The sequence below is a fragment of the Aspergillus welwitschiae genome, assembly GCF_003344945.1.
Source record: "Aspergillus welwitschiae strain CBS 139.54b unplaced genomic scaffold BDQ94scaffold_18, whole genome shotgun sequence".
Classification (NCBI taxonomy): domain Eukaryota; kingdom Fungi; phylum Ascomycota; class Eurotiomycetes; order Eurotiales; family Aspergillaceae; genus Aspergillus; species Aspergillus welwitschiae.
The window spans coordinates 254,755-278,830 of record NW_020798712.1 but is presented as its reverse complement, the minus strand read 5'-3'; the positions used below and the strand labels follow the sequence as shown (position 1 = coordinate 278,830).

General features: G+C 52.4%; 15 protein-coding genes across 15 annotated transcripts; 8 read left to right on the top strand and 7 right to left on the bottom strand.

Moving 5' to 3' along the window:
• Positions 1–346: 346 nt before the first annotated feature.
• Positions 347–1,378, bottom strand: BDQ94DRAFT_144811 (uncharacterized protein). Its single transcript, XM_026766526.1, has one exon. The coding sequence runs from the start codon at positions 1,091–1,093 to the stop codon at positions 845–847; it is 249 nt and encodes an 82-aa protein (XP_026625705.1). The 5' UTR covers positions 1,094–1,378; the 3' UTR covers positions 347–844.
• Positions 1,379–2,101: 723 nt separating this feature from the next.
• BDQ94DRAFT_39625 (structure-specific endonuclease subunit SLX1) lies at positions 2,102–3,633 on the top strand. Its single transcript, XM_026775664.1, has 2 exons — positions 2,102–2,520; positions 2,582–3,633. The coding sequence occupies exons 1-2, from the start codon at positions 2,273–2,275 to the stop codon at positions 3,606–3,608; spliced, it is 1,275 nt and encodes a 424-aa protein (XP_026625704.1). The 5' UTR covers positions 2,102–2,272; the 3' UTR covers positions 3,609–3,633.
• A 24-nt stretch (positions 3,634–3,657) lies between these two features.
• On the bottom strand, positions 3,658–4,394 carry BDQ94DRAFT_170907 (bifunctional thymidylate/uridylate kinase; the record flags this gene model as incomplete). The annotated part of the gene is made up of 2 exons (XM_026771598.1): positions 3,658–4,187; positions 4,250–4,394. The coding sequence occupies 2 exons, from the start codon at positions 4,392–4,394 to the stop codon at positions 3,658–3,660; spliced, it is 675 nt and encodes a 224-aa protein (XP_026625703.1).
• Positions 4,395–4,966: 572 nt separating this feature from the next.
• BDQ94DRAFT_159847 (tRNA-ribosyltransferase family protein) lies at positions 4,967–6,548 on the top strand (the record flags this gene model as incomplete). The annotated part of the gene is made up of 4 exons (XM_026769126.1): positions 4,967–5,192; positions 5,274–5,547; positions 5,577–6,287; positions 6,368–6,548. The coding sequence occupies 4 exons, from the start codon at positions 4,967–4,969 to the stop codon at positions 6,546–6,548; spliced, it is 1,392 nt and encodes a 463-aa protein (XP_026625702.1).
• A 498-nt stretch (positions 6,549–7,046) lies between these two features.
• BDQ94DRAFT_170905 (methylenetetrahydrofolate reductase (NAD(P)H) MET12) lies at positions 7,047–9,404 on the bottom strand (the record flags this gene model as incomplete). The annotated part of the gene is made up of 2 exons (XM_026771597.1): positions 7,047–9,059; positions 9,150–9,404. The coding sequence occupies 2 exons, from the start codon at positions 9,402–9,404 to the stop codon at positions 7,047–7,049; spliced, it is 2,268 nt and encodes a 755-aa protein (XP_026625701.1).
• A 311-nt stretch (positions 9,405–9,715) lies between these two features.
• Positions 9,716–10,970, top strand: BDQ94DRAFT_39591 (uncharacterized protein). Its single transcript, XM_026775663.1, has one exon. It carries the CDS (start codon positions 10,004–10,006, stop codon positions 10,637–10,639), a length of 636 nt encoding a protein of 211 aa, XP_026625700.1. The 5' UTR covers positions 9,716–10,003; the 3' UTR covers positions 10,640–10,970.
• On the bottom strand, positions 10,700–11,892 carry BDQ94DRAFT_144805 (nucleoside diphosphate kinase). The gene is made up of 7 exons (XM_026766525.1): positions 11,757–11,892; positions 11,555–11,585; positions 11,422–11,465; positions 11,262–11,365; positions 11,137–11,202; positions 11,018–11,082; positions 10,700–10,965 (listed from the first exon to the last, which is right to left on the bottom strand). Exons 1-7 carry the CDS (start codon positions 11,771–11,773, stop codon positions 10,831–10,833), a joined length of 462 nt encoding a protein of 153 aa, XP_026625699.1. The 5' UTR covers positions 11,774–11,892; the 3' UTR covers positions 10,700–10,830.
• A 278-nt stretch (positions 11,893–12,170) lies between these two features.
• On the top strand, positions 12,171–15,422 carry BDQ94DRAFT_39521 (glucan 1,3-alpha-glucosidase ROT2). Its single transcript, XM_026775662.1, has 3 exons — positions 12,171–12,412; positions 12,477–13,218; positions 13,273–15,422. The coding sequence occupies exons 1-3, from the start codon at positions 12,328–12,330 to the stop codon at positions 15,335–15,337; spliced, it is 2,892 nt and encodes a 963-aa protein (XP_026625698.1). The 5' UTR covers positions 12,171–12,327; the 3' UTR covers positions 15,338–15,422.
• Positions 15,423–15,600: 178 nt separating this feature from the next.
• BDQ94DRAFT_39502 (PQ-loop repeat-containing protein) lies at positions 15,601–17,310 on the top strand. The gene is made up of 4 exons (XM_026775661.1): positions 15,601–15,997; positions 16,062–16,181; positions 16,244–16,459; positions 16,535–17,310. The coding sequence occupies exons 1-4, from the start codon at positions 15,954–15,956 to the stop codon at positions 16,953–16,955; spliced, it is 801 nt and encodes a 266-aa protein (XP_026625697.1). The 5' UTR covers positions 15,601–15,953; the 3' UTR covers positions 16,956–17,310.
• BDQ94DRAFT_144801 (uncharacterized protein) lies at positions 17,172–18,901 on the top strand. The gene is made up of 3 exons (XM_026766524.1): positions 17,172–17,430; positions 17,565–17,907; positions 17,970–18,901. Exons 1-3 carry the CDS (start codon positions 17,388–17,390, stop codon positions 18,565–18,567), a joined length of 984 nt encoding a protein of 327 aa, XP_026625696.1. The 5' UTR covers positions 17,172–17,387; the 3' UTR covers positions 18,568–18,901.
• On the bottom strand, positions 18,675–19,070 carry BDQ94DRAFT_39494 (uncharacterized protein). Its single transcript, XM_026775660.1, has one exon. It carries the CDS (start codon positions 18,979–18,981, stop codon positions 18,781–18,783), a length of 201 nt encoding a protein of 66 aa, XP_026625695.1. The 5' UTR covers positions 18,982–19,070; the 3' UTR covers positions 18,675–18,780.
• Positions 19,071–19,581: 511 nt separating this feature from the next.
• On the bottom strand, positions 19,582–20,180 carry BDQ94DRAFT_39486 (uncharacterized protein). Its single transcript, XM_026775658.1, has one exon. The coding sequence runs from the start codon at positions 20,024–20,026 to the stop codon at positions 19,688–19,690; it is 339 nt and encodes a 112-aa protein (XP_026625694.1). The 5' UTR covers positions 20,027–20,180; the 3' UTR covers positions 19,582–19,687.
• BDQ94DRAFT_39491 (glycoside hydrolase family 18 protein) lies at positions 19,960–21,611 on the top strand. Its single transcript, XM_026775659.1, has 5 exons — positions 19,960–20,230; positions 20,285–20,347; positions 20,400–20,413; positions 20,473–20,600; positions 20,654–21,611. Exons 1-5 carry the CDS (start codon positions 20,122–20,124, stop codon positions 21,420–21,422), a joined length of 1,083 nt encoding a protein of 360 aa, XP_026625693.1. The 5' UTR covers positions 19,960–20,121; the 3' UTR covers positions 21,423–21,611.
• A 369-nt stretch (positions 21,612–21,980) lies between these two features.
• BDQ94DRAFT_144797 (uncharacterized protein) lies at positions 21,981–22,227 on the bottom strand. The gene has a single exon (XM_026766523.1). The coding sequence runs from the start codon at positions 22,213–22,215 to the stop codon at positions 22,006–22,008; it is 210 nt and encodes a 69-aa protein (XP_026625692.1). The 5' UTR covers positions 22,216–22,227; the 3' UTR covers positions 21,981–22,005.
• Positions 22,228–22,266: 39 nt separating this feature from the next.
• Positions 22,267–23,874, top strand: BDQ94DRAFT_144796 (NAD(P)/FAD-dependent oxidoreductase). The gene is made up of 3 exons (XM_026766522.1): positions 22,267–22,573; positions 22,642–23,445; positions 23,548–23,874. Exons 1-3 carry the CDS (start codon positions 22,348–22,350, stop codon positions 23,694–23,696), a joined length of 1,179 nt encoding a protein of 392 aa, XP_026625691.1. The 5' UTR covers positions 22,267–22,347; the 3' UTR covers positions 23,697–23,874.
• The last annotated feature ends 202 nt before the right edge of the window (positions 23,875–24,076 follow it).

Genomic DNA, 24,076 nt, shown 5'->3' with positions numbered 1-24,076 from the left:
CGCTGTTACCGTATGGCGGTATGGAAACGGGAAAGATACCAGCTGGACTCCATTCCATCCACTTTTTGCCCGCAAACGGTGATGTAACGACTTTCGACGACCTCGGAAGAAGGGAAACTTTCCTGCCTTTTCATTTTCCAATATCCCCAAACTCAATACCATCTTTTCTTTCTTGAATTAACACATCTTTCCTAGCTAGTACCTACCTTATTATTACTACTCCTATCTTAGTACTAGTCTCATAACTACTCTATACACAGCTCATTTCCAGGGTAGAAGGTTTGAGAGATTATAGTATATCACATGGGTAAAATGAAGAAATAGTAGAACACTGCGTCAACCCAATGGCACGATTGTTTATTAATTTTGGCATTAACTACTCGGTCAGTATAGAGTACAAAAGCTCCCACATACATTAGAGTGAAGCTCAGCTCCACCGTCTTATTCTACTGCAGGAGATGGAAGTTTCGATTAGAAACAACAAAAAAACAAAGAAAGATAACAGAAAAGGCTGGACAAAAGGAAACAACGCATGGCATGTATAAGCAAAAAAGAAAAAGGAAGAACATTATTAAGTAAGAGAATTAAAATTCGCACGCCATCGGGGTTTGAGGGTCCAAAAAGTCCCTTCGGATGGAGAAAACCCAAGGGTAAGACACAAGAAGGTATAGATGGGTATGGGGGCGGTAAATTCATGACCACATCATCCTTGATCTTACAGGGGAAATTGAACGGAGACGGCCGGGTTGCTTAGCTCAACCATATCAAGGCTTTATCCTCACGTCGTGGGATTATCTTGCCTACAACAAGAGGTCCGTCCCGTCTACATTGGCATTAGCAAAGTCTATCGGGAGGAGCAGATGGCAATAAGAGCCTCTGGAGAAATTGCTGAGACTCTAGCCGAGTCTCTGATCTCTGGATGGGATGTCTGAAGGAGGGACTCAGGTATGATACGCATTCCTGAGTGTGACACGTCAACCGTGGTCCGGAACCGACCACAAAATATCTCGATCCAGAGGGGGTAGTCTAGGTATAAAGGGCACACAGAACTTAAGTAACAGAATGAGAATAATAATACAATATTAAACCCCATTAAACCCCATTGACGGGGAACTCCATCGGGCAGGCCGTCCCTTTACTTACACAACTACTAACTACTAGTTAGATACGTACTGCTATCCCTTGGGCTGGCAATAATAGCATCTGGCTAGACAATGGAATCATGCAATGCTCACTTCCCTAGCCCCGATCATGCCCAGTTTAGATCACATGCGCCCACCATCTTACGGGTCGAGCTTTTCCGGACTTCGGGGACCCAGTCCGTACGGTCCGCAGGAATGCGGGTGAAAATGGGATAGTCTGTCTGTCTGGGCTGGGTGGGATGGGGAGGAACGCCCCTCTCCCCCCCGATTGTATCGATTGTTATCCCTTGTGCTTCCTCGTCGTTGCCGAGTATGCATTCATTCATTTGGTTGTGGCTCATATTGCCGAGCAGATGTCAAGCATGATTGTCAATCAGCTGCAGCGTCGTCTGCAGTACTTATGTCAAGCTGTAGTGCTACTTTGCACCCGGCTAATTAGACGTTCGATGCTCACCATCCTGTAGAATTTCTAGATCCGCTAGTTTTTCTTTTTTTTCTCTTGGCCCTCTTTTGTTCCATTTCCGCGTCGTCTCCTTTGTCCGCTTTGCTCCGTACTGATCCCTGGCAGTGTCATGCAATTGCCAAATGGGGTTGTTGATGGGGACGTGGCAACCCCTTCATTGCCGACCATCATTGCCATGAGTGGTTGAGCCTCACTCGGCTGCTGTCCAAGCTGAGGAGGTCAAGCTTTTATCACTGCATTAACAGGCGAGCAAGATGGTGTCGACAGACTGACCACAGCAGTTATGACGAGCGAGCACATGGTTCAAAAAATCATCTGCAGGTCATCGGGCGCAATAAGCAAAAGAAAAAGAGTACATACTCCGTAGATGCTGCTGCGCGCATATTGAGACATTTGAGTCCCGAGCAGCGCTCAGTATTCTGGAATGTCATGTGACCCAGGGGATTCTTGCTGGAGCAACAGCTGATCGATCGACCAAATCCGCGTAGATCTTTGAACGCCAAACTGATCTAGATCGCAAGCATTGCCATACGCCCAGTTCTTGCCGAAACGCCTCGTTCTCCTCCATCTCTGCTTCATAGTTACAGATGGTATGCGTCATTAGTCAATACTGCACCGTACTCGATCAGCTCAAGTACTAGAACGAGACTTTTGTTTATCTGCTGCAATGGATGATGCAGAGGTTGATCATACTAAACCAATCCCGGCCTACTACTGCTGTTATCTGCTGCGCTCGACCAAACAGCGCACCTCCCTGTATATTGGCTCCACTCCACACCCTGCCAGGCGACTTGCGCAGCACAATGGGGAGTCTAAAGGTGGCGCTCGCAAAACAGCCAAGGATGACAAAAGACCGTGGGAGATGGTCTTGCTCGTTGAGGGCTTTACGAGCCGCGTTGGCGCGTTGCAATTCGAGTAAGCAACTATGAACACATTATCGCGCTCTTATTACGCTGTAGATCTGATAGCATTGTAGGTGGGCGTGGCAGAACCCAAAGATGTCTTCGCAGCACCCGGCAAATCGCCACCAGATCGACCTAGAAACTGGCGATGTGGCAGGCACCTCAGGGGTTCAGCCCAGTACCGAGGCCAGCAAGGCCAAGCATCGAGGTCGTGGCTCCCGGAGATCATTGAAGGCCCATTTAGAAGATTTGCATCTTTTCTTACGTTCGACCTATTTTTCGAAATGGCCACTGAGGTTACGATTCTTCAACAGAGACGTCTACCAATTGTGGACGACTTGGTGCGACCGCGTTGATGCCTTGCTTCCCGAGCATGTCCGGACCATTTTAGATGGGGACTGTCCTAAGGACCACCTGTCATGGGCTGACGAGCCGAGAGTCGGAAGCGTTGAACATATCAAGGTCGATTACAGTCATATCTATGACTACGTAGAGAAGTCCCATTTCTTGCTGGATGATCCCAGCGATTTGCGTTGCAAAATATGCCAAGCAAAGATCGTTCTCAGTGAAGAACTGGCTCTAGTCTGCCCCCGGGCGAGCTGCTACTGCATCAGCCATCTATTGTGTCTGTCATCCAGGTTTCTGGACCACGCCGAGGAGCCCGAGCAGCTCGTTCCGATTGATGGAATTTGTCCTCTATGTAATAAGGTCATCCAATGGTCAACAATGATGCAGGAACTGAGCCTCAGAACTCGAGGACAGAATGAGTTTCGTGCCATTCTGCGCAAGGCAAAACGAGGCCGTGCAAAGGCGCATGGTTCTATTCATGAAGCAAGCGCCCCTGATGGAGTAGCCAGCGCCGTCGAAAACCCAGGCAGCCGAGCTGCTTGCGTCGAGAGTGCGTCAGTTGGCGTCAGCGATAGTCTCGATGTGGATCATCATGACGACGCCAGTTTGGATGAGAATTGGACGGAGTCGTTGGATCTGGATCCGAATCCCGATGAACTCTTAAACCGCCCAAAGGACCATAAGATGGAGTCGTCTAGGGTGGAAATCATCATAGACGACAGTGACTGCGAAGAGATGGAGGATTTGAGATGATTCTCCCATTTGCTTCGCAGGTTTTCTCACTATCACTCCTTTCGAGAAGTTAAACAGCAATGGACACGAATCGCTTCAGTGGCCCAATGGCGTCCAAGCGAGCTATGCAGTCCACCACGCTCTTCTCAATGTCCACCGAAACAGCTTCAAATGACCTGCCAGCATCGATTACGCGAATGTCACCGCTGCGTTGGACGCGGAAGATGGTTTGAAACAGTTCCCGCACTCGGCTTTGCATAGTCTCATTCTCATAGCGTTCGGCACCGAACCCCCCGCGCTTGGCCGCTTCGTCTGGGGCGATACTCAGGAAAACGCATAGGTCAGGTTGGGGCAGCCCGATCTCCGGGGTCCAAGCCCACTCCAGGGACAAGGTGGGATTGGCCTTGGCGGCCGAGTACACGGCACCGGAATAGGAGTAGCGGTCCACGATGACGGTGATGCCCGCTGCTATATCCTCCTCAATAGCCCGAGCAATCTCCCAACGATTGGCGGAGAAGAGGAGATGGATGGAATGGTCGTCCAACTGCGATTGGCCACGTAGATAGCCATCGATGAGCTTTCCAATGGGAGTGGTTCGGTCTGCGGAGGGTGTGGATTAGAGCGATGTTCACGAGGACAATCAAAAAAGGGAGGGGAGCTACCTGGGAAGCGAATGTACTTGACGGAATGGCCTAAATCTTGTAGTTTCTGGTGTAGAGACTCGCATTGACTGGACTTGCCCGCGCGGTCCAACCCCTCGACCACAATGAGAGCCCCGCGTCGCGCGGCAGGAGCTTGTGCTGCCATGTTGTGCAGTGTGCAGGGGGATCAATTGACAACTGGAGAGTTTCACAAGGCGGAAATATTATGGAAGAGCCTCAGGGAAACTCAATTTTCTGTCTGTAAATCAGCTGGAATAGATGACAAGGAGCAGAGGTGGCCGGCGATAGAGAGAGATGAAAGTGGCTCGACGCGCGGGTCGCGAGGAGCTGGAGGGGATCTTCCCCATTTGGGAATGGCGTCCTTACCGATTGACTCCATCGGATGATTATTTGGCGATGTATCTTTCAGTCTGTAATGTGACTCAGAACAGCGATATTTTTCGTTTGCAGTACAATCAATACCAGATACCTTTATTCATCACCCGGTTGCCAAATTCTGGGATAATTCCAGCCAGAGACTGGGGGATACAGCCAATATCAAACCCACCATCTATCGATCTACTACACAGTACTACAAAGTACTACTTACTAGTGGGGAAAGGCAGCACATTTTCACCGGCACGCGCCGCGCTCATCTTCTCCAACAACGGCCGGATTCTCTCTGCCTCTCTCCACCATCCCCATCCCTTCGTCAACCCTCCACTCCTCAGGGTCGCCATGGGCTCAGAGTCTTCCCCACAGCCATCGAATGAGATGCTCTCCTTCCATGTTACGGCCTCCGTCCTGACTCCCCGACTGGGAAGACTGGCCTTTGCCGGCAGAAAACCCATCTCCACCCCACATTACATCCCTCTGGCCTCCCGAGGCGTCGTTCCGCATATTGCCCATGATGTGCTGCGTGATCACACAGACATCGGCAGTCTATATGTCGGTCTCGAAGATTGTATGCCCTCCCCGCCACCCTCTCTCCTTATCCGGAGGTCGAATCCTCGCTGACCCGAATGCCCATTGGGGCCCAGATCAGTCGTAGAAAGACAAAGCCAAAAACATCCGCCACCGGTCTATACCATTCCCACCGCGCAAGATGAATCGGCCTTGCGCAAATTCGTCGCTCTGCCCGATGACCTCCTCTTGATCATGGGCGCACGTCGGGAGCCCCCGATCAAATGCCCCCCGGCCAACACGCCAAACTCCGTCGCCATTTACACCTCCGTTGGGTTCAGACAGCTCGAAGCTACCCAGTACGTCGACGCCGTGCAGAAGCTCAGCCCGGATATCGTCGTCGGACTGGCAGATCTGTGCTTGGACACACCCCTGGCAACAAGAGACGCGGCAAGATGGTGGATCGAACCCACGCTTTCACTACGCATGCCACTGGATTACTCTACGGCAGCACAGTGCCAGAGGAGAACCGATCAAAGTCAGCCTACTTCGCTCCTGTCCTCCCTCTCGAAAACGCCCAGCAGTCAATCTACATGGACGACCTCGAGACCGAGCTCAGACCATACATCTCCGGCCTGGCACTCTACGAATCGGCTTCCCTATCAGCCATCTCCGAACCGCTCGGAGACCTCCCCCGCCTCCTCTACAGCGCACCCGCGACTCCACACGATATCCTTCGCGACGTTTCCCTCGGAGCAGATCTCCTCACCATCCCCTTCATGGGTGTCTGCTCTGACGCCGACATCGCCCTGGATTTTACCTTCCCTTCACCCAACACCCCCACGACCGTCACCCAACCTCATGACCTCGCCTTCGACCTGTGGTCCCCGTCTCACACAACCGACACCTCCCCTCTCTCCAAATCATGCGAATGCTACACTTGCCGCAATCATCACCGCGCATACATCCATCATCTCCTGACCGCCAAGGAAATGCTCGCCTGGACACTTCTCCAAGTCCACAACCACCATGTAATGGATACTTTCTTCGCTGCCATCCGCGAAAGCATTTCCCGGGGGACCTTCGAAGCCGACACTCAGACCTTCCAACGCACTTACGTCTCCGAACTCCCCAAGCCTACCGGCCAGGGTCCTCGGTATGTACATATATACACCCTATTCCCCGAAACCCATAACCACACCCGCATCCCATAACTGACAATTGATCGCTATATAGACTCCGCGGCTACCAACTCCCCGCGTCTGGACCCAACCAACCCCGCCGTAATGCCCGCGCATACGGTAAACTCGACGATGCAATGGAGAAGTTCGCCGAGTCGCAGTCTTCTCTGGCGACGCCGGATACAGGCGCCGAGGGACTTGAGGAGCATGGATTTGGGATGAAGGAGGTGTCGTAGTTTGATCGGTTTATAGATAGCTAGATGCATGGATGCATGGATACATGAATGCAGACTAGAGATAGTTATGGCATAGCATAGCGTGGGTTTGTGGATGATGAATGATTAATTGAACGAAGAGTTATATTACCGTTTTCCCCCACAAGGTACTTGAATGTAATATTTCAGACTTATCAAATTGCAGACTCTCTCTATTTTCATTTCAGCCCATGATGCAAATACATACATACATACATAGTTCCCCTCCACACCACCGAACATAGTCATAGTACTTCATGTCCTTTCCCCATAGGTAGTTAGATTTATTTGAAAGAAGTATTCAATTATCAATGAAACAGACCCCTCCCCATTTGTATAGTACTGTGCTTAACTTACTGTAAATCCAGATTAACCAAACCCATCACCCCGCGCACCACCCAGACCAAGCCAGTGGCCAGGAGTAGTCATACTAGTCGGGTTAATACATCCATCCATCGACCTGTTCCATCCAAAACAAAATCACTGAGAGTTCGCCAACTCGCGCCACATCCACTTCTTCTCATCCTCCTCTTCTTCCGAGCCAGGTTCCGTGCCGGCGCCGAACTCCTGACCCACGACACAGACAAGCCAGACATCGTTCTTAGTGTCATCCAGAAAGCGCTCCGTCGCCGAGTTCTTGGGGTAGATGCGGCGCCATTCATCCCAGATGCGATAGGCTTCGTCGCCCCAGGCGCGGAAACTGACTTCCTCGATAATGGTGGGGGTGACGATTTCCTTGCCGCGGAAGACACCCCAGGTGACGGCATTGACGTTGGCCGGATTAATGTCAATCGGGTCCGGGTCGTCGGTGTTGGGGCCGGGGAGGGAGGACTCGAAGTCGCCCTTGGCGTTGGTAGCGAACCAGGCAAGCTTCTCGTGGCCGTGTTTCTGGAGGAGAGGCTTGAGGACGGTGAGGTAGTCTTTGGTGGGGCAGAAGAATTCCACGAAGGGCTTCTGAAAGACGAAGCCTTCTCCCGGTGGGCCCCAGCCGAAGACGGGGTCGTCGCTGCGCACGCCGTTGATGGCGGGTTGAGAGGCCAGAGTCCACCAGCCTTTCTTGTCAATTAGGGTTAGGAGCTCGGGTTGGATGATGGCTGTTTCGGCGTTAAGGCCGTTGCTGTCCTCTTCGGCGCCTCCTTCGGACCAGGGCACCATGTGGAGCTCGCCGGAGACGTGGCGGCGGAATAGGGTGCTGATGTCTTCGCGGGTGACCGGGTAGCCCCAGATGCGCCGGGCAGTGGCAGCGGAAACGTGCAGCGAGGGACCGTAGCCGTCGATCTCACCGAAAGCGGGCGAGCGCGCATCACCCCAACGTCCGTTGGGGAAGTCATCCCATGTGGCTTCTCTGCCGAGGGCACCGAGACCTTCGGAGATCTGGAGAGTTGTGCTGCGGTCCGGCGGCATGGCGGGAAGGCCGGCGCTCAAGGCGGAGGCCTCATGTGTTATGGAATCTTTCGAAGAGGGTTCGGAGATCTGTACCTTGTCGACGATGACACGGTTGTGAGGGATGGAGCTGACCGATGAGCGGCGGCTGGCCAGGGTGCGGATGGGAGCGCCATTCGGGGCAATGTACGACGAAGAATCCAGAGCAGACAAGTTACCTCCATCGGCCAAGGCATCGGAGTCATCGATTTCTGTGTAGGGGGGAATGAGTTCGCAGCGCTCGAGGATAAAGGACACCGTCTTCTCCAGGTTCAGAGTGTAGAAGTGGAATCCGCGGAGACCAGGAGAGACAAGATCGCGGATGCCATGCACAAGATCAGTGATGATGTCCACACCGATGCGCTTCACGGCATCGTCATCATGCTTCACTTCCTCCAGCTTCGATAGAACGTGCGGGGGGATCTTGACATGACTGAGCTTCGTGACTCTTGTCAGGATCTTGTAACTGTGGATGGGCATCAGACCAGGGACGATGGGAATGGTCTTGAAAACGCCAGATTCATGATTCCGTAGCATAGTCTCAAACTTGGTGTATGCTTCCAGGTCGTAGGTCAACTGAGTCATGATGAAATCCGCGCCGGCCTGTGTCTTCTCGATCAAGTAGGGCAGGTCCCTGGCCGGATCCTGACCATCCTGGAAATTATCGGCGGGGTGACCCTCGGGATACGCAGCAACACCGATGCAGAAGTAGTCGCCATACTGCTTGCGGATGTAGCGCACCAAATCGACGGCAAATGTAAAGTCCTTGTTGCTGTCATCCTCGCCGTGCATGTTGTATTCTTCGCTCCGGGGCGGGTCACCGCGCAAGGCCAAGATGTTTCTGATTCCAAGCACCTTTGCTTCCTCCAGGGCTTCGTCGACCAAGGCGCGACTCATGTTCGTGCAAGTAAGGTGTAGACATGTCGTCAACTGCAGTTGGCGCTGACAGATCTCCGCCAGCTCCAGAGATCTCGCGGCGGTGCTTCCTCCAGCGCCCCAAGTGACTGTCACGAACAACGGGCGTAAAGCCTGAGCCATACGCTCCAACCGCGCTTGTAAATTGGCAAAACCCTAGATAGACCGCGAGCATCTTGTTAGCGACCGATAGATAATCCCAGATTGAGTCACTCCAGTGCGGGGAGTTGTAGAGGCTTGCCCCACCATCTTTGTCTTGGGAGGGAAAAACTCCAGAGAAAAGTAATTGGCGTCTGGCGGCAAAGCCGCGATCTTGTCCGTGATCTTCTCCATGATGAGCCCGGTCTCAGCAGCAGCAGAAACAGCGACACGATGACGGACGGAGGAGAGAGAGTGGAAGGCGAGGAAAGAAGGCGTGAAGGACGGAGGTGGGGAAGAACAAGACTTCCTCCTACCGATGGAGCCTCCGGAAAAGGCACCATGACGAACTGCCGACCCCATCGCTGCCTGCAAGATTCTCCTCATGAAATTGCCCCCAATTATTATGATCCCGGCCGATCGGTGGAACGACCTGCTGCTATAGAGTCCTGAACAATCATGTCGCCGATCGGAGAGGAGATATCTGGTGCTTAGTATCACCCGGTCCCTTCTCTCCAACTGCCCTTTATCGTTCGCGTCTAAAAGGCTCGGGTAGTACTTGTTCACGACTTGCAGAAGAGAATCTTCTTCCCTGACATTGTCCCATCGGCTTGATCGACGACTCCCCGGGCTGGTAAGAAAGGTTGGACATCAGGGACCGGGTACTTGCATGTCCTGAACGAACATTTGCATGCCAATCCCGATCGTACATTCGGTCAACTGCCCCTTGTTACTGCGTATAGTTTAATTTATCTGCCTTGCAAACACAGCAAACATCACTCACCATATCTCCGATGGTCTCGCGATATCGGCTTCACAAACCACCAGTTGATTGGACTAAGTATAATTGATAAATACATCACCATTAGCTCTGGGAAGTCCTCAATTGGTACCAGACCTGGAACTGCCTCAGTTCCCCAGTTCCTTTCAGACACAAGTCACTCTTCGAGCCGTCCAACGAAATGTCACTACCGCGCTCTATCCTCCAAACCTTCCGTCTCATCTCACAGCGCAAACCCTCTCCCCACCGTCTCTTCTCAACACCTCCTTCTCCCCCACCGCCCTCCGCAAAAGACGTCCGGTCGCGTCTACACAGACTGAATGATCGTCTTCCAGCTTCGGTCCGCCCCTATACCACACCTCTCCTCGGAGCTCCCGCAACGCACATCACATCCTTCCTCATCCTACACGAGATCACCGCCGTTATAAGTTTATTCGGATTGGTGGCTGCCTTTCATTACAACATTGGACTGCTCCCGGACATGTCTTCCAACCAATTGTTCGAAGAGCAGACACAGAAATTTGGGCGTTGGCTGCGGAAGAAAGGATGGGTTGAGGAGGTAGATGTTGATACAGTCGCGGAGGAGTATGGAGGGGATGGTGCACACCACCATGGTGAGGTGGAGCGGTCAGCGTTGTCAGTCCAGGGGGAACGGGAGGGAGTGAGGTTGATTTTGGAGTTTGCGACGGCCTATCTTATTACCAAGGCTTTGATGCCGGTCCGGATTGTGGTGAGTGTTTGGGCTACCCCGTGGTTTTCCAGGGCTGTGCTTTCTCCATTGGGGAGGGGTGCCAGAGGGATGTTTGGGAGAAGGTGATGTGTATAGTATTATATGATTTCATAATTTGTACAGAGTACTACTAGCGTGGCATATAGATCATGGGTATGTTTTGTATATTTGTATTTCTAGTTCTCATGAGATCTTGGAGTTTTATATCACCCGAGGTACTCTACATCTCAACTCGTAGCGGAATGCAGGCGCTCAGGCGCGACATTGGCCGGAATAATTTAGGCCTTCTTGTAGATCCAGTCGAACTGGGAGTGCTTCCACTGCTGGAGCTCGCTGGGGGAGAACCAGAGGGCAATCTCCTTCTGGGCGTTCTCGACGGAGTCGGAACCGTGGCAGACGTTGCGGCCGACGTCCTATTCAACTGTGAGTGAGATGTCTCGATCATGATGGGTTCAGGGTCCTTACGATGGCGTAGTCACCACGGATGGTGCCGGGGGCGGAGGCAAGGGGGTTGGTGGCACCGAGGATGGCTTTCAAATGATCAGTATACGACGATAGATGCAAGTTTTAGCAGAGGAACTTACTGCGGCCGGTCTTGACGGCGTCACGGCCCTCCCAGACCATGGCGCAGATGGGGCCAGAGAGCATGTCTAACATGCAAGATTAGTATGCTGGTATGCGTCATGTGCAACATCTGGGAGCTACATACAGGAGACGAGACCGGGGAAGAAGGGCTTCTCCATGAGGTCAGCGTAGTGCTTCTCGAGGTGCTCACGGCCGGGGGAGCAGAGCTTCAGAGCAACGAGCTTGAAGCTGGGATAACGTCAGTATCTATGTTTTTTGAATTGCAATGGATGGGGAGTACGAACCCACGGTTCTCGAAGCGAGAGATGATGGGGCCAACGAGTCCGCGCTGGTAGGGCAGGGTCAGTACGGGTTCGATTCCGGAGATGCCGCAGATGCATCACAGAGCGATGAGTCGAGGCTTTGAATCAGTCATACCTGGACACCGTCGGGCTTGATGGCAATGAAGCTATATCAATTGGTTAGCTTTCATTAATGCAATGAGGGGTTGACGAGGATCCAAAAAAGGACTCCCTAAGGACCTCCAGAGAGGAAGACTGAGAGAGACCGAGAGAGAAAAGAGCAATGGAGGGGTAGAGGGGTAAAAGGAGGGGAGGAATGGGAAGTGGAATCGACTCACGTCTGCTCGGAAGACATTTTGATGGATTTGAGAGTATAACAATGAAGTCACTGAGATACGATTGAGGGAACAGAAGAAGAAAGAGAAGAAACAGAGCCGGTGGTGAGTTGGCGAAAAATATAGGGAGGGACCGCAAAGCCAGTGTGGGGCAGCCAGAAGGAGGGGCAATAATGCTATTAGTAGCAGTGGTCACTTTTGAGACACTCATGGGTTGATGCCTGCATGCCTGCATGCCTAAATGCCTGATCACTGACTTTGACAGTACTTTCTGCCTGAGGCCAGAACAAGTCCGAATCCCCAGCCGCCAAGTTGAGACTAGCGTCACACTAAGCCTATCTAGGAGCTTCCCCCCATCTCAGCTCCATCTGGCCAGCCTGGAACTATCGAGTGCCCTTGTTGTACTACTTCCATTATCGTATCTAGTTGCATTTTCCTTCTTCTATCCCAGCACATAACAGCTTTGTGTGTGGGACCTTCACCTCTGGTAGATGCAGGTCGACACACTAGTGGTTGCTGATAGTTCTTCTTTCAGAGGTTGAGTGTCTCTGATTGACTACTGAGCTCTCCCATCATGGCCGGAACTCGGCCAATGTCCAACCGTTGGACCCTACTGCTGTCCTTGGTGGTCCTACTCGGATGCCTTGTCATCCCCGGATGTAAGCCTGTCCAATCACACTCCTACTGGTGAGGCTCTCCTTGACATCTAACAATGACGCATAGTCACCGTGAAACACGAGAACTTCAAGACATGTTCTCAATCGGGCTTCTGTAAGCGGAACAGAGCATTCGCCGACGATGCTGCCGCCCAAGGTTCCTCCTGGGCCTCCCCATACGAACTCGACTCATCCTCCATCCAGTTCAAGGATGGCCAATTGCACGGAACCATTCTCAAGTCCGTCTCCGCCAACGAGAAAGTCAAGCTGCCTCTCGTTGTCTCCTTCCTCGAGTCCGGCGCCGCCCGAGTTGTTGTCGATGAGGAAAAGCGCATGAACGGTGACATCCAGCTTCGACACGATAGCAAAGCACGCAAGGAACGCTACAATGAGGCAGAGAAATGGGTGTTGGTTGGTGGCCTGGAGTTGAGCAAAACCGCGACCTTGAGACCTGAAACCGAGTCTGGCTTTACCAGAGTCTTGTACGGTCCGGACAACCAGTTCGAGGCTGTCATCCGCCACGCCCCCTTTAGCGCCGACTTCAAGAGGGATGGCCAAACCCACGTTCAATTGAACAACAAGGGCTACCTTAACATGGAGCATTGGCGCCCTAAGGTAGAGGTCGAAGGCGAGGGCGAGCAGCAAACCCAGGAAGATGAAAGCACTTGGTGGGATGAGAGCTTTGGTGGAAACACGGACACCAAGCCCAGGGGTCCCGAGAGTGTGGGATTGGATATCACCTTCCCTGGCTACAAGCATGTTTTTGGAATTCCTGAGCATGCTGACTCTCTCTCCTTAAAGGAAACTCGGTAAGCTAGTCGCGCAGTGACATTTTCCATCTCGCAGAACTGACAGCGTCCCAGAGGTGGTGAAGGGAATCACGAAGAGCCCTACCGCATGTACAATGCGGATGTGTTTGAGTACGAGCTGAGCAGTCCCATGACGTTGTATGGTGCTATTCCATTCATGCAGGCACATCGCAAGGACTCCACCGTCGGTGTCTTCTGGCTGAATGCTGCAGAGACCTGGGTGGACATTGTCAAGTCTACCTCATCTCCTAACCCTCTTGCTCTCGGCGTGGGCGCCACCACTGACACCCAGAGTCATTGGTTTTCGGAGTCCGGCCAGCTCGACGTGTTCGTTTTCCTTGGTCCTACCCCACAGGAAATCAGCAAGACCTATGGTGAACTCACCGGCTACACTCAGTTACCTCAACATTTTGCCATTGCTTATCACCAATGCCGCTGGAACTACATCACTGATGAGGATGTCAAGGAGGTCGATCGCAACTTTGACAAGTACCAGATCCCCTACGATGTCATCTGGCTGGACATCGAATATACCGATGACAGAAAGTATTTCACCTGGGATCCACTCAGTTTCCCTGATCCGATCAGCATGGAGGAGCAGCTCGATGAGTCGGAGCGCAAACTCGTCGTTATCATTGACCCGCACATCAAGAACCAGGACAAGTACAGCATCGTCCAAGAAATGAAGAGCAAAGACTTGGCCACTAAGAACAAGGATGGTGAGATCTACGACGGGTGGTGTTGGCCTGGCTCTTCTCACTGGATCGATACCTTCAACCCGGCCGCCATCAAATGGTGGGTCAGCTTATTCAAGTTTGACAAGTTCAAGGGGACGCTGTCCAATGTCTTCATTTGGAACGACATGAACGAGCCCTCGGTCTTCAACGGTCCCGAAACCACGATGCCCAAGGATAACCTTCATCATGGCAACTGGGAGCACCGTGACATCCATAACGTTCATGGAATCACCCTGGTCAATGCCACCTACGATGCCCTTCTAGAGCGCAAGAAGGGCGAGATCCGTCGGCCTTTCATTCTGACACGGTCATATTATGCTGGTGCTCAACGGATGTCTGCTATGTGGACGGGTGATAACCAGGCTACTTGGGAACACTTGGCCGCTTCCATCCCTATGGTTCTGAACAACGGCATTGCAGGCTTCCCCTTTGCCGGTGCTGACGTGGGCGGTTTCTTCCAGAACCCTAGCAAGGAGCTCTTGACCAGATGGTACCAAGCTGGTATTTGGTACCCCTTCTTCCGGGCCCACGCGCATATTGACACGCGCCGGAGAGAGCCGTATCTGATTGCCGAGCCACACCGGTCTATCATCTCCCAGGCTATCCGCCTGAGGTATCAGCTTCTCCCCGCCTGGTACACTGCCTTCCACGAAGCTTCCGTGAACGGAATGCCGATCGTGAGGCCGCAGTACTATGCTCACCCTTGGGATGAGGCTGGCTTTGCCATTGACGACCAGCTTTATCTCGGCTCCACCGGTCTTCTTGCTAAGCCTGTTGTCTCCGAGGAGGCCACCACGGCCGACATTTACCTTGCTGACGGCGAAAAGTACTATGACTACTTTGACTACACCGTCTACCAGGGAGCCGGAAAGCGGCATACGGTGCCTGCTCCTATGGAGACTGTGCCATTGCTGATGCAGGGTGGCCATGTTATCCCCCGCAAGGACCGTCCTCGCCGCAGTAGCGCCTTAATGAAATGGGATCCGTACACTCTTGTTGTGGTCTTGGATAAGAACGGTCAAGCCGATGGCTCTCTCTACGTGGATGACGGCGAGACGTTCGACTATGAGCGTGGAGCTTATATCCATCGCCGTTTCCGCTTCCAGGAGTCTGCCCTGGTCTCGGAGGATGTTGGCACCAAGGGTCCTAAGACGGCCGAGTACTTGAAGACCATGGCCAACGTTCGTGTTGAGCGGGTGGTGGTAGTTGATCCTCCTAAGGAATGGCAGGGTAAGACCAGTGTGACTGTGATTGAGGATGGAGCTTCGGCGGCTTCGACAGCCTCTATGCAGTACCACAGCCAGCCCGATGGCAAGGCCGCATATGCGGTGGTGAAGAACCCCAATGTCGGCATTGGAAAGACATGGCGGATTGAGTTTTAGACTAGACGAGGATGTGGATTGAGCACCCATACATATATGCAAGAGGTTCATATATCAGGCATCAATGGTATTTATTTATGACGCTTTCAGATGCCCTTCCACCCTAGTTGAGCACCACCCGTAGTAGAATTGTAGTGAAGGGTGGAACCCCAACCCCGAAGAGGAAAAAGGGAAGGCAACTCCTGGAGTGGGGCTGAGTCAGCGCCAGGGACGTGGCCGCCGATCAATAAATTTAATTGATTTGAGTCCGAAATCTGGCTGCAAAAAAAAGAGGCCGCATTCGGGTTGATTTTGGCATTGAACTCTCTTTAGGACTGGTCGGCACGGAGTTCCTGGGCTTTCGGCATCTCCCTACTCCTGCCAATTCACTCTTGTGGAGGTTTCTCGTCTTTGCTCGCGGCCTGCGTTCTCATCCCGAATTCAGCATCTCCACGAGCTTCGCCCCTGACACCGCTGCTGCTCCGTCGCAGTCTCACTCCGGAAACCGCAAGCTCCGCCCGTTCACTGCCCCATCGTCGACGCAAAACCGAGCAGTCGCTCCTCAACCATCGTAACATCTTCCTATATTCGCTATACTCTTGTTACAAGGATAGCGACGGGTAATTTTAAGTTCACTATGTATCTTGTGTCGCAGGCCCTGGAATATGGGGCTCCCCTCTTGTACGTCTTCCGCTCCCATGGACGCATCGGAATGGAACGCTAACTGGCCGCTTGAAACCAACAGCCTCATCACCTCTCCAGTGACTTCCTATGCGGACCAGATCCTCAGTATTCACCGGTCGAGGAGCTCGGCTGGCTTCTCGCTGGACATCCCTTTGATTATGCTCGTCGCGTCCGTCTTGAAGTAAGGCCACCAGTCTAGGAATTGCGGCCCTTGGGGGTTTCGGCGTTAACAAATTTTGCTAGGATCTTCTACTGGTTCGGCGCTTACTACTCTCTTTCGCTCCTGATTCAGGCCGTTATCACTGTCGGGGTGCAGGTAGTCTTGTTGAAGGTTGCATTGGACAATCGGCCATCGCCCGGGTTGAAGAACAGCGTTGAGCATGTTCCTTTCAGCAGTGTGGACAATGGCGGTGGATTTGCGAGACCCTACGATTTCTGGCAATGGAAGAGCGCGAAACCGTACGTCCTAATCTTTTCTCTCCTTTCAGAGAGACCATTCTATTGCAGCGAATACTAACCCACAGTCGTCGATAGTTACTGGATGTTTTTGGCGTATTTCATCGGCGCGCTCACCTTCATCCAAGTCCTCCTGCCCCCAATTGCCTACTCGGAATCCTACATCGGTCTTCTTGGATACGTCGGTCTCGCCGTGGAAGCCACGCTGCCTCTTCCCCAGATTTTCAAGAACCATAAGTCCCGTTCGTGCGCAGGATTCCGGCTCTCGGTGCTCGCGGCTTGGATCCTCGGTGATCTCATGAAGCTGAGTTACTTCTTCTGCAGCCAGGAGGTGATCCCTTGGGCTTTCCGGATGTGTGGTCTCTTCCAGTGTGTTTGCGACCTGTACTTGGGCGTGCAGTTTTGGATGTACAGTGGTGCCTCGTTCCGGACTGCGGGCAGTCCTCGAGGACCTAGTGAGAGCTATAATGTGGAGGAGAAGGACATCCGAATGACTTGAACGAGATTAGATACGGCCGTGAGATTTCCGTTGCTTTCCGTTGGCGTTGTACATATGGCATAGCTAGACACGTCGGACCTTCAGCTTGGTTCGGCCTCCGGGGTCATCCGACCTGTTATCAATTGAATTAGAAATAATGTGATGTGATTAGACGCTCAATGAAGCTTATGCTGCCAATCGTTGTCCGTAACACCCTATCTAATGCAGTCTTCGCATGGTCATGAGTCAATTGGTGGCCGGCAAATGACGTGAGGAGAACTTCTTTTTTGCCGCGGGGTAACTTCAAGGGACCGGGAGGAACCCCACCAGCAACTACTCGTTAGTTCAACTCGACATTTAGACGCTCCATCTCCGCCTGTTCAGCAGAATGATCCTCGCTACTAGTATCTTCCAACCGACTCGTTTGTCTCCGTTACTCCACCCCGATTCACCATGGCTTCAGATCTAGAGACTATCCGCATTGGCTATGTGCCTGGTACGGTTCAACTTCCCTCCTTCAATATCCTTACACTGCCGTATACAATCATCTCAGTTGTGCAACATGGACAGCCCCCGGTTCTCCGAGCTCCGGACTATTTACTAGCAGCTAACAATGACCTTCCTTTCTAGAACATTATCTCACGCCTCTTCACCTGGCGCTGCGCTCCCCAGCCCTGGCTGCTCTCCCCTTCAAGATCTCTCTGATTCCCTTCCCCTCTGGAACAGGACACATGATCACTTCTCTGCGTGAGAAGGAAATCGATGTTGCCATTGGATTGACCGAAGGATGGGTTGCTGGTCTGGCTGGTAAACAGCAGGCCCAGAAGGACCCCTCAGAGGGTGGCTACAAGATGATCGGGCACTGGGTCGATACGCCATTGCGCTGGGCCATCGTCACGGGTCGGGAGAGAGAAGATATCCACACCGTGACTGACCTCAAGGACAAGCGGGTTGGTGTCAGTCGCCTTGGAAGGTGAGGGAATAAACAACGCAACCTGCAGAACCAATGGCACGCCTTATACTGACGCGAAACAGTGGCTCCCACATCATGTCTTTCGTCCTCGCTCAGAAGCAAGGCTGGAAGCCTGACTCCCTGTCCACCGTGCCCCTGGGCCCCTTCGCTGCTCTCCGCAATGGAGTGACCGGATACGATTCTGGGCATCCAGAGCAAGAGCCGAAGCCCACGGCCGAGTTTTTCATGTGGGAACACTTCACCACGAAGCCGTATTTCCACCCCACTGAAGAGAAACCTCATCCCGCCTTGAAGAAGATCGGTGAGATCTACACTCCCTGGCCGTCTTGGATGATTGTGGCGTCTACTTCATCTTTCTCGGATTTGGAAGCGGATGGCAAGCTGCAACAGCTGCTCAAGCTCCTGGATCAGGGCATCAAGGACTTTGAAGCCGATACGGCTCAGGTCGTGAAGCTCTTGGGTACTGGAGAGCTGGGCTGTAACTATGGAGAGGAGGATGCTAAGGAGTGGCTCAAGGATGTCAAGTTCACAGGCACGACTCGGGGTGTGCAAAGGAAACTTGTTGAGGGTGTGGTAGATGTTCTCAAAGTGGCAGGAGTGATTGATAACAGCATGACCAACGATGAGGCCGTCTCAAGGGTCATTGGCATCCATCAATGAATGCTATGAAATAAACGGTCACCTCCCACCAATGGCGGCAGAACTATATTTTCTGTGTGCAATGTCACATAGCCGGGCACAAATTGTGTTTGTTATGTTTATTATGATATCTCGAATCACTGGCTTCGGCAGGATTTGGAGAACTTGACCAAGCAATCAACTCCTGAATGGTTCAATCAAGAGCATTTTCGACCGGCGATCTTAATATGCTCGTCATCCCTCCGATAACCTTGTACCCTCTGCTCCTGGCCTCACTCCGCGGCATATAGTCCGATCATTACCCAGGGCCGATTGGTAGACAGCATAGTATGCGGGATTATTTTGCTTTCGGCCAACTTTTGTTGGGCTGATTGACGGAAAACATGTACCGTGAGTGACTGATAAACCGGCCCGATAAGGACTACATGCCATCATCACCAGGACGACACCTGCATTCTTGGGGTCATAAGCATCTGGCAGGAGCCAAGAATAGCATTTTCATGACGATTTGCCCATTATGCATGATCTGACCGTCATGGTCAACGGATCGCCTTTGGGCATAGGAGCACTAGAAGTCAGAGCCACGACGGTCAGGAGATAATGGTCATCCAGTCTATGTATTTGATATCCTGAGAACCGCCATGTGCATCACACGGAATATCCCAGATTTCAGGGGCAGATGTAGTTGGCTACCTTCCACCACACGTACAACTGCCGGTTCTAGTTGTCGGTCCCGGAGAGGTGAAAGCCACGGCGATTGTCTCACTCAATACTTCGATTTTCGACCTACTCCTTGCAGTCTCACATGGCAGCTATAAAGTTTAATAATATATCCCTGTGGCCAAGCTGTCAAATGGGACTCGCATGGTATCCTAATGGTCATGTTAACGGTAATCGATGCGCAGCCGGGCAACAACGAACTGGCTAACAGACTTCATCCCAACCATCATTGAACCATTGACGCACCTGACTGACTGAGTACGCAAGCTACGATGTTCGTGGCCACGTAAGTGATCATGAGAAGAGGAGCTTGCCCTGGGTTCGGCTCATCACAAGCTGGGGTCCGCAAGAGGAAATGGCATTCCTCGGGCCGCCCAAGTTATTGACAACAACCATCCTGGAATGTATCTCGGCCGGTTCCCTACCAATCATAGTTTCGATGAATTTCTGAAAAATATGCTCTGTCTTGCAGTCTAGCAGCGCCACTTGAATATGACAATCCGGGGGCCTGGGTTATTGGCTGGCTTCGTGAGAGAAGACTACTATCTGGAATGTTTGACCCCAGACAACGGATGACAAGGACTCGGTCCAAGCTTGTTTTTTCAACACAACACAACAGGCTTATGATTAGTCTGGAGAAGACATAAAAGCCGCGACATGAGCGCCTACAATCTGACTTCGTGATAGCAGCTCGACTCGAATTCGACAACCGTTTGGCACCGGCAATTTGGGCATCATCGACTGGTCGTCCGCCCCCCATCGTTGAGGTTAGAGACCGTTCACTCAACACACTCCTTTGATATTTCAGTCAATCCTTTAAAAAAAGACACCAACTCTTTATTCCTTCCTTACACTATGACGCTCCTTAAAAATATTCTTGCCTTTTCGATGGGGCTGGCTTCTCTGGGAGGAGCATACGCCAAGCTCGACTTATCTTCCTCTAACAACGTGGTTGTGTACTGGGGTGAGTATTTACCCTATGCCAGAATCTGACAGTAGTTGACATGTCTGCGATTAGGCCAAAATTCCTATGCAGGGACCGGAAGCTTGGCCCAGCAGAACCTGGGCTATTACTGCGATGGTGAGTGTTCCACAATTTTCGGAAGAAGAAGCTGTGCTGACTCGAAATTTAGACAGCAATATTGATGTAAGATCAAGCTTCAACGAGAGGAAATGTACATGAAGGAGATGCTGACCACCGTCAAGGCCATTGTCCTTGCGTTTGTGATGAACGTCAACGGACCTGGAGGAGCACCAGCATACGACTTTTCGCTCACCAGTAAAAATTGCACGCTGTTCGAAGGCACCAACTTGCCGAATTGTCCCCAAATTGGGTATGCTTCATGTTCTCAGGACTAAAGGCAACACGGCTAATACAATGATGCAGTGCCGATATCACCACGTGCCAGAAGAAGGGGAAGACCATCATCCTGTCAATTGGCGGTGCGACGTACAGTGAAGGTGGATTCCAGTCGCAATCTGCTGCTCAATCCGGTGCCGACCTGATCTGGCAGACTTTCGGCCCCCAGCAGTCCAACTCGACGGCGCATCGGCCCTTTGGCAACGCATCGGTGGACGGGTTTGATCTCGATTTCGAGGCTACTGTGAATAACATGGCGCCGTTCGCGAACCGCCTTCGTCAACTGTTCGATGCCGAGCCCTCGAAACAATACTTTCTGACGGCAGCGCCGCAGTGCCCTTACCCCGACCTTGCCGACCAGCAGTTCCTCAACGGGCCGGTGTCAATGGATGCCGTCTGGGTTCAGTTCTACAACAACCCCTGCGGGTTGGGCTCATTTGTTCAGGGTCAAAGCACGCAGTCGACCTTCAACTTTGATCAGTGGGACAACTGGGCCAAGAACGTGTCTCAGAACCCCAATGTGCGAGTGATGCTCGGCGTTCCGGCCAATACCGGGGCAGCCGGCTCGGGCTATGTACCGGTCTCGCAACTGCAGTCGATCATTCAGTATACCAAGACCTTCAAGAGCTTTGGCGGCGTGATGATGTGGGATGTCACGCAGGCGTACGCCAATTCGGGCTTCTTGAGTGGCGTCCGCAGTGCTCTGGGGCAAACGGCCTCGCGGGTTTTTGGAACTCCATACCGGTACCCCCTGCACTTGTGGGGCCCTGAATCCAGCACTAACTGGAAGAAATGATTTTATTTTGTGATACCCCTTGTAGGAGTGTATGTTTATGAGTGTGCATGAGGGATTAATATGAGGGAGGAGAGAAGTGGCGACAGCATGCAGGTGGCGTGGATGTGGTGTTCCACAGGGTTTGCTGGGATATAATCCTAGTGGAGCTGTATATAGTACCCTTGCGGTACATCTAGTATTGATTGCACCTATCTTATTTAACTAATCTAATGGTTAATATATTCTACTGAGCTGGTTTGAGGTAGTTTATGAGCTGCAGGCTGATTCTGGGTCGCGTGACTCTTAAACTGTCTGTCGTGGCATGTTTTGTTATGCATCATCCTCTTTGCTCCTCTCTTCCCTCCTCCTTCACCCACTACTATCTTCGTCTTCTCTGCCACGAACCCCTCCGACTTTAATTGCCTCGTGCAGGGTTCGGCACCATCACCAACAAGCAAGCTTCTCCACGCCCCGCCCATCTGGCCCCTCTTCCACTTGCATGCACTATTGAAATCCCAGCCCTGCCGATCGAATTCCGCCGTCTTGGCAGCATTCAACCGGGATTTGAAGCCACGCAGTCATCGACTCTCATTCGGCAGGTCGACTAGAGTCTCCCGAACCATATTCTCAATAATCTTCTCTTTACCTTGGCACGGCGGACCCCGAACTGGACTGGCACGGAATCGATCGTGTCGATCCCCTTCAGCTGCTCCACCAGCTCGAGTCTTGGCTGCATCCCAGCTGAATCACCAAATCCTGCTCCTCGGACAACTTGGGACGATGTGCGTGCTGCACTGTCCTTCCTGCGGAACATGCTGTTGTGGAGGTATAAAGAGCAGCTTGAAAGCTGCTGCTGCTGCTGCATCTTCTTCTCGGCAGACTGCAGCAGGCCTTCTCTCTTCTTCAGTGCGTGGGGAACGATCCGATCCGTAACCTAGTCCACACCATGGCTCCCAAGTCCCTCTTTTATTCCCTCTTCTCCACCATCAGCGTCGCTCTGGCGTCGTCCATCCCCCAGACCGATTACGATGTGATTGTCGTGGGAGGAGGTCCCGCGGGCCTCAGTGTCCTGAGCAGTCTCGGGCGCATGAGACGGAAGACCGTGATGTTCGACTCGGGAGAATACCGTAATGGTGTTACGCGCGAGATGCACGATGTCCTTGGCTTTGATGGTAAGTTCTGCCCCGTTTACCCCAGAATCTCCCCATTTCATGTCAATTTATACCTAACATCCACAAAGGCACCCCACCTGCCCAATTCCGTGGCCTCGCCCGCCAGCAGATCTCTAAATACAACTCGACCAGCGTCATCGACATCAAGATCGACTCCATCACCCCGGTCGAGGATGCCGCAGCCAACAGCTCATACTTCCGTGCCGTCGACGCCAACGGCACCCAATACACCTCCCGCAAGGTAGTCCTGGGTACCGGGCTGGTTGACGTGATCCCTGATGTGCCCGGTCTCCGCGAAGCCTGGGGCAAGGGCATCTGGTGGTGTCCCTGGTGTGACGGCTACGAGCACCGCGACGAGCCCCTCGGTATCCTAGGCGGTTTGCCGGACGTGGTCGGCAGCGTCATGGAAACCCACACCTTGTACTCGGACATCATCGCTTTCACTAACGGCACCTACACGCCCGCCAACGAAGTCGCCCTGGCAGCCAAGTACCCGAACTGGAAGCAGCAGCTCGAAGCGTGGAATGTCGGTATTGACAACCGCTCCATTGCATCCATTGAGCGTCTCCAAGATGGAGATGACCACCGCGACGACACGGGTAGACAGTACGACATCTTCCGGGTCCATTTCACCGATGGCTCCAGCGTTGTACGCAACACCTTCATCACAAACTACCCGACCGCTCAGCGTTCCACTCTGCCCGAGGAGCTGAGCCTGGTCATGGTGGATAACAAGATCGATACGACAGACTACACGGGCATGCGCACCAGTCTGTCGGGCGTCTACGCTGTCGGTGACTGCAACAGTGATGGATCCACGAACGTGCCGCATGCCATGTTCAGCGGAAAGAGAGCGGGTGTCTATGTGCATGGTGAGCCGCCCTATACCTTCCTGTCTTCCGTTCTTTTTTTTCCCCTTTCTTCCATCCCTACCATGAGATCTTGAATGAAAGTCAACTAACAAAAACGTGTAGTGGAAATGTCCCGCGAAGAGTCCAACGCCGCCATCTCCAAGCGCGACTTCGACAGACGCGCCCTGGAGAAGCAAACCGAGCGCATGGTCGGCAATGAGATGGAGGATCTGTGGAAGCGCGTGCTGGAGAACCACCACCGCCGGTCGTGAATCCTCCATACTATATCCTAACGTCCTGTCCATGAAATGAACGACACGACTAGCCACTATGATATATATATTTATATGTAACTAACTTTTAACGTCCTCCATGATCATATGGAGTGACACACATATTAATACTTTCAACCAAGAAAAATACATACATACACACACATTCGGTAACAAACATAGCTCCTGAGTATCTACATAGTAAGCAATTCCGTAACTCTAAAGAATGTCAACTCTAGTACTTGATTGGTTGGTAGGTTAGCTACTTTTCATACTGAATCGACGCCCCCAACAAAACTAAGTACCTCCTACCTCCCACCCACTTTACCATGCACCTAGAATTCAACGAATGAAAGAGAAATATGATTAATAGTGACAAC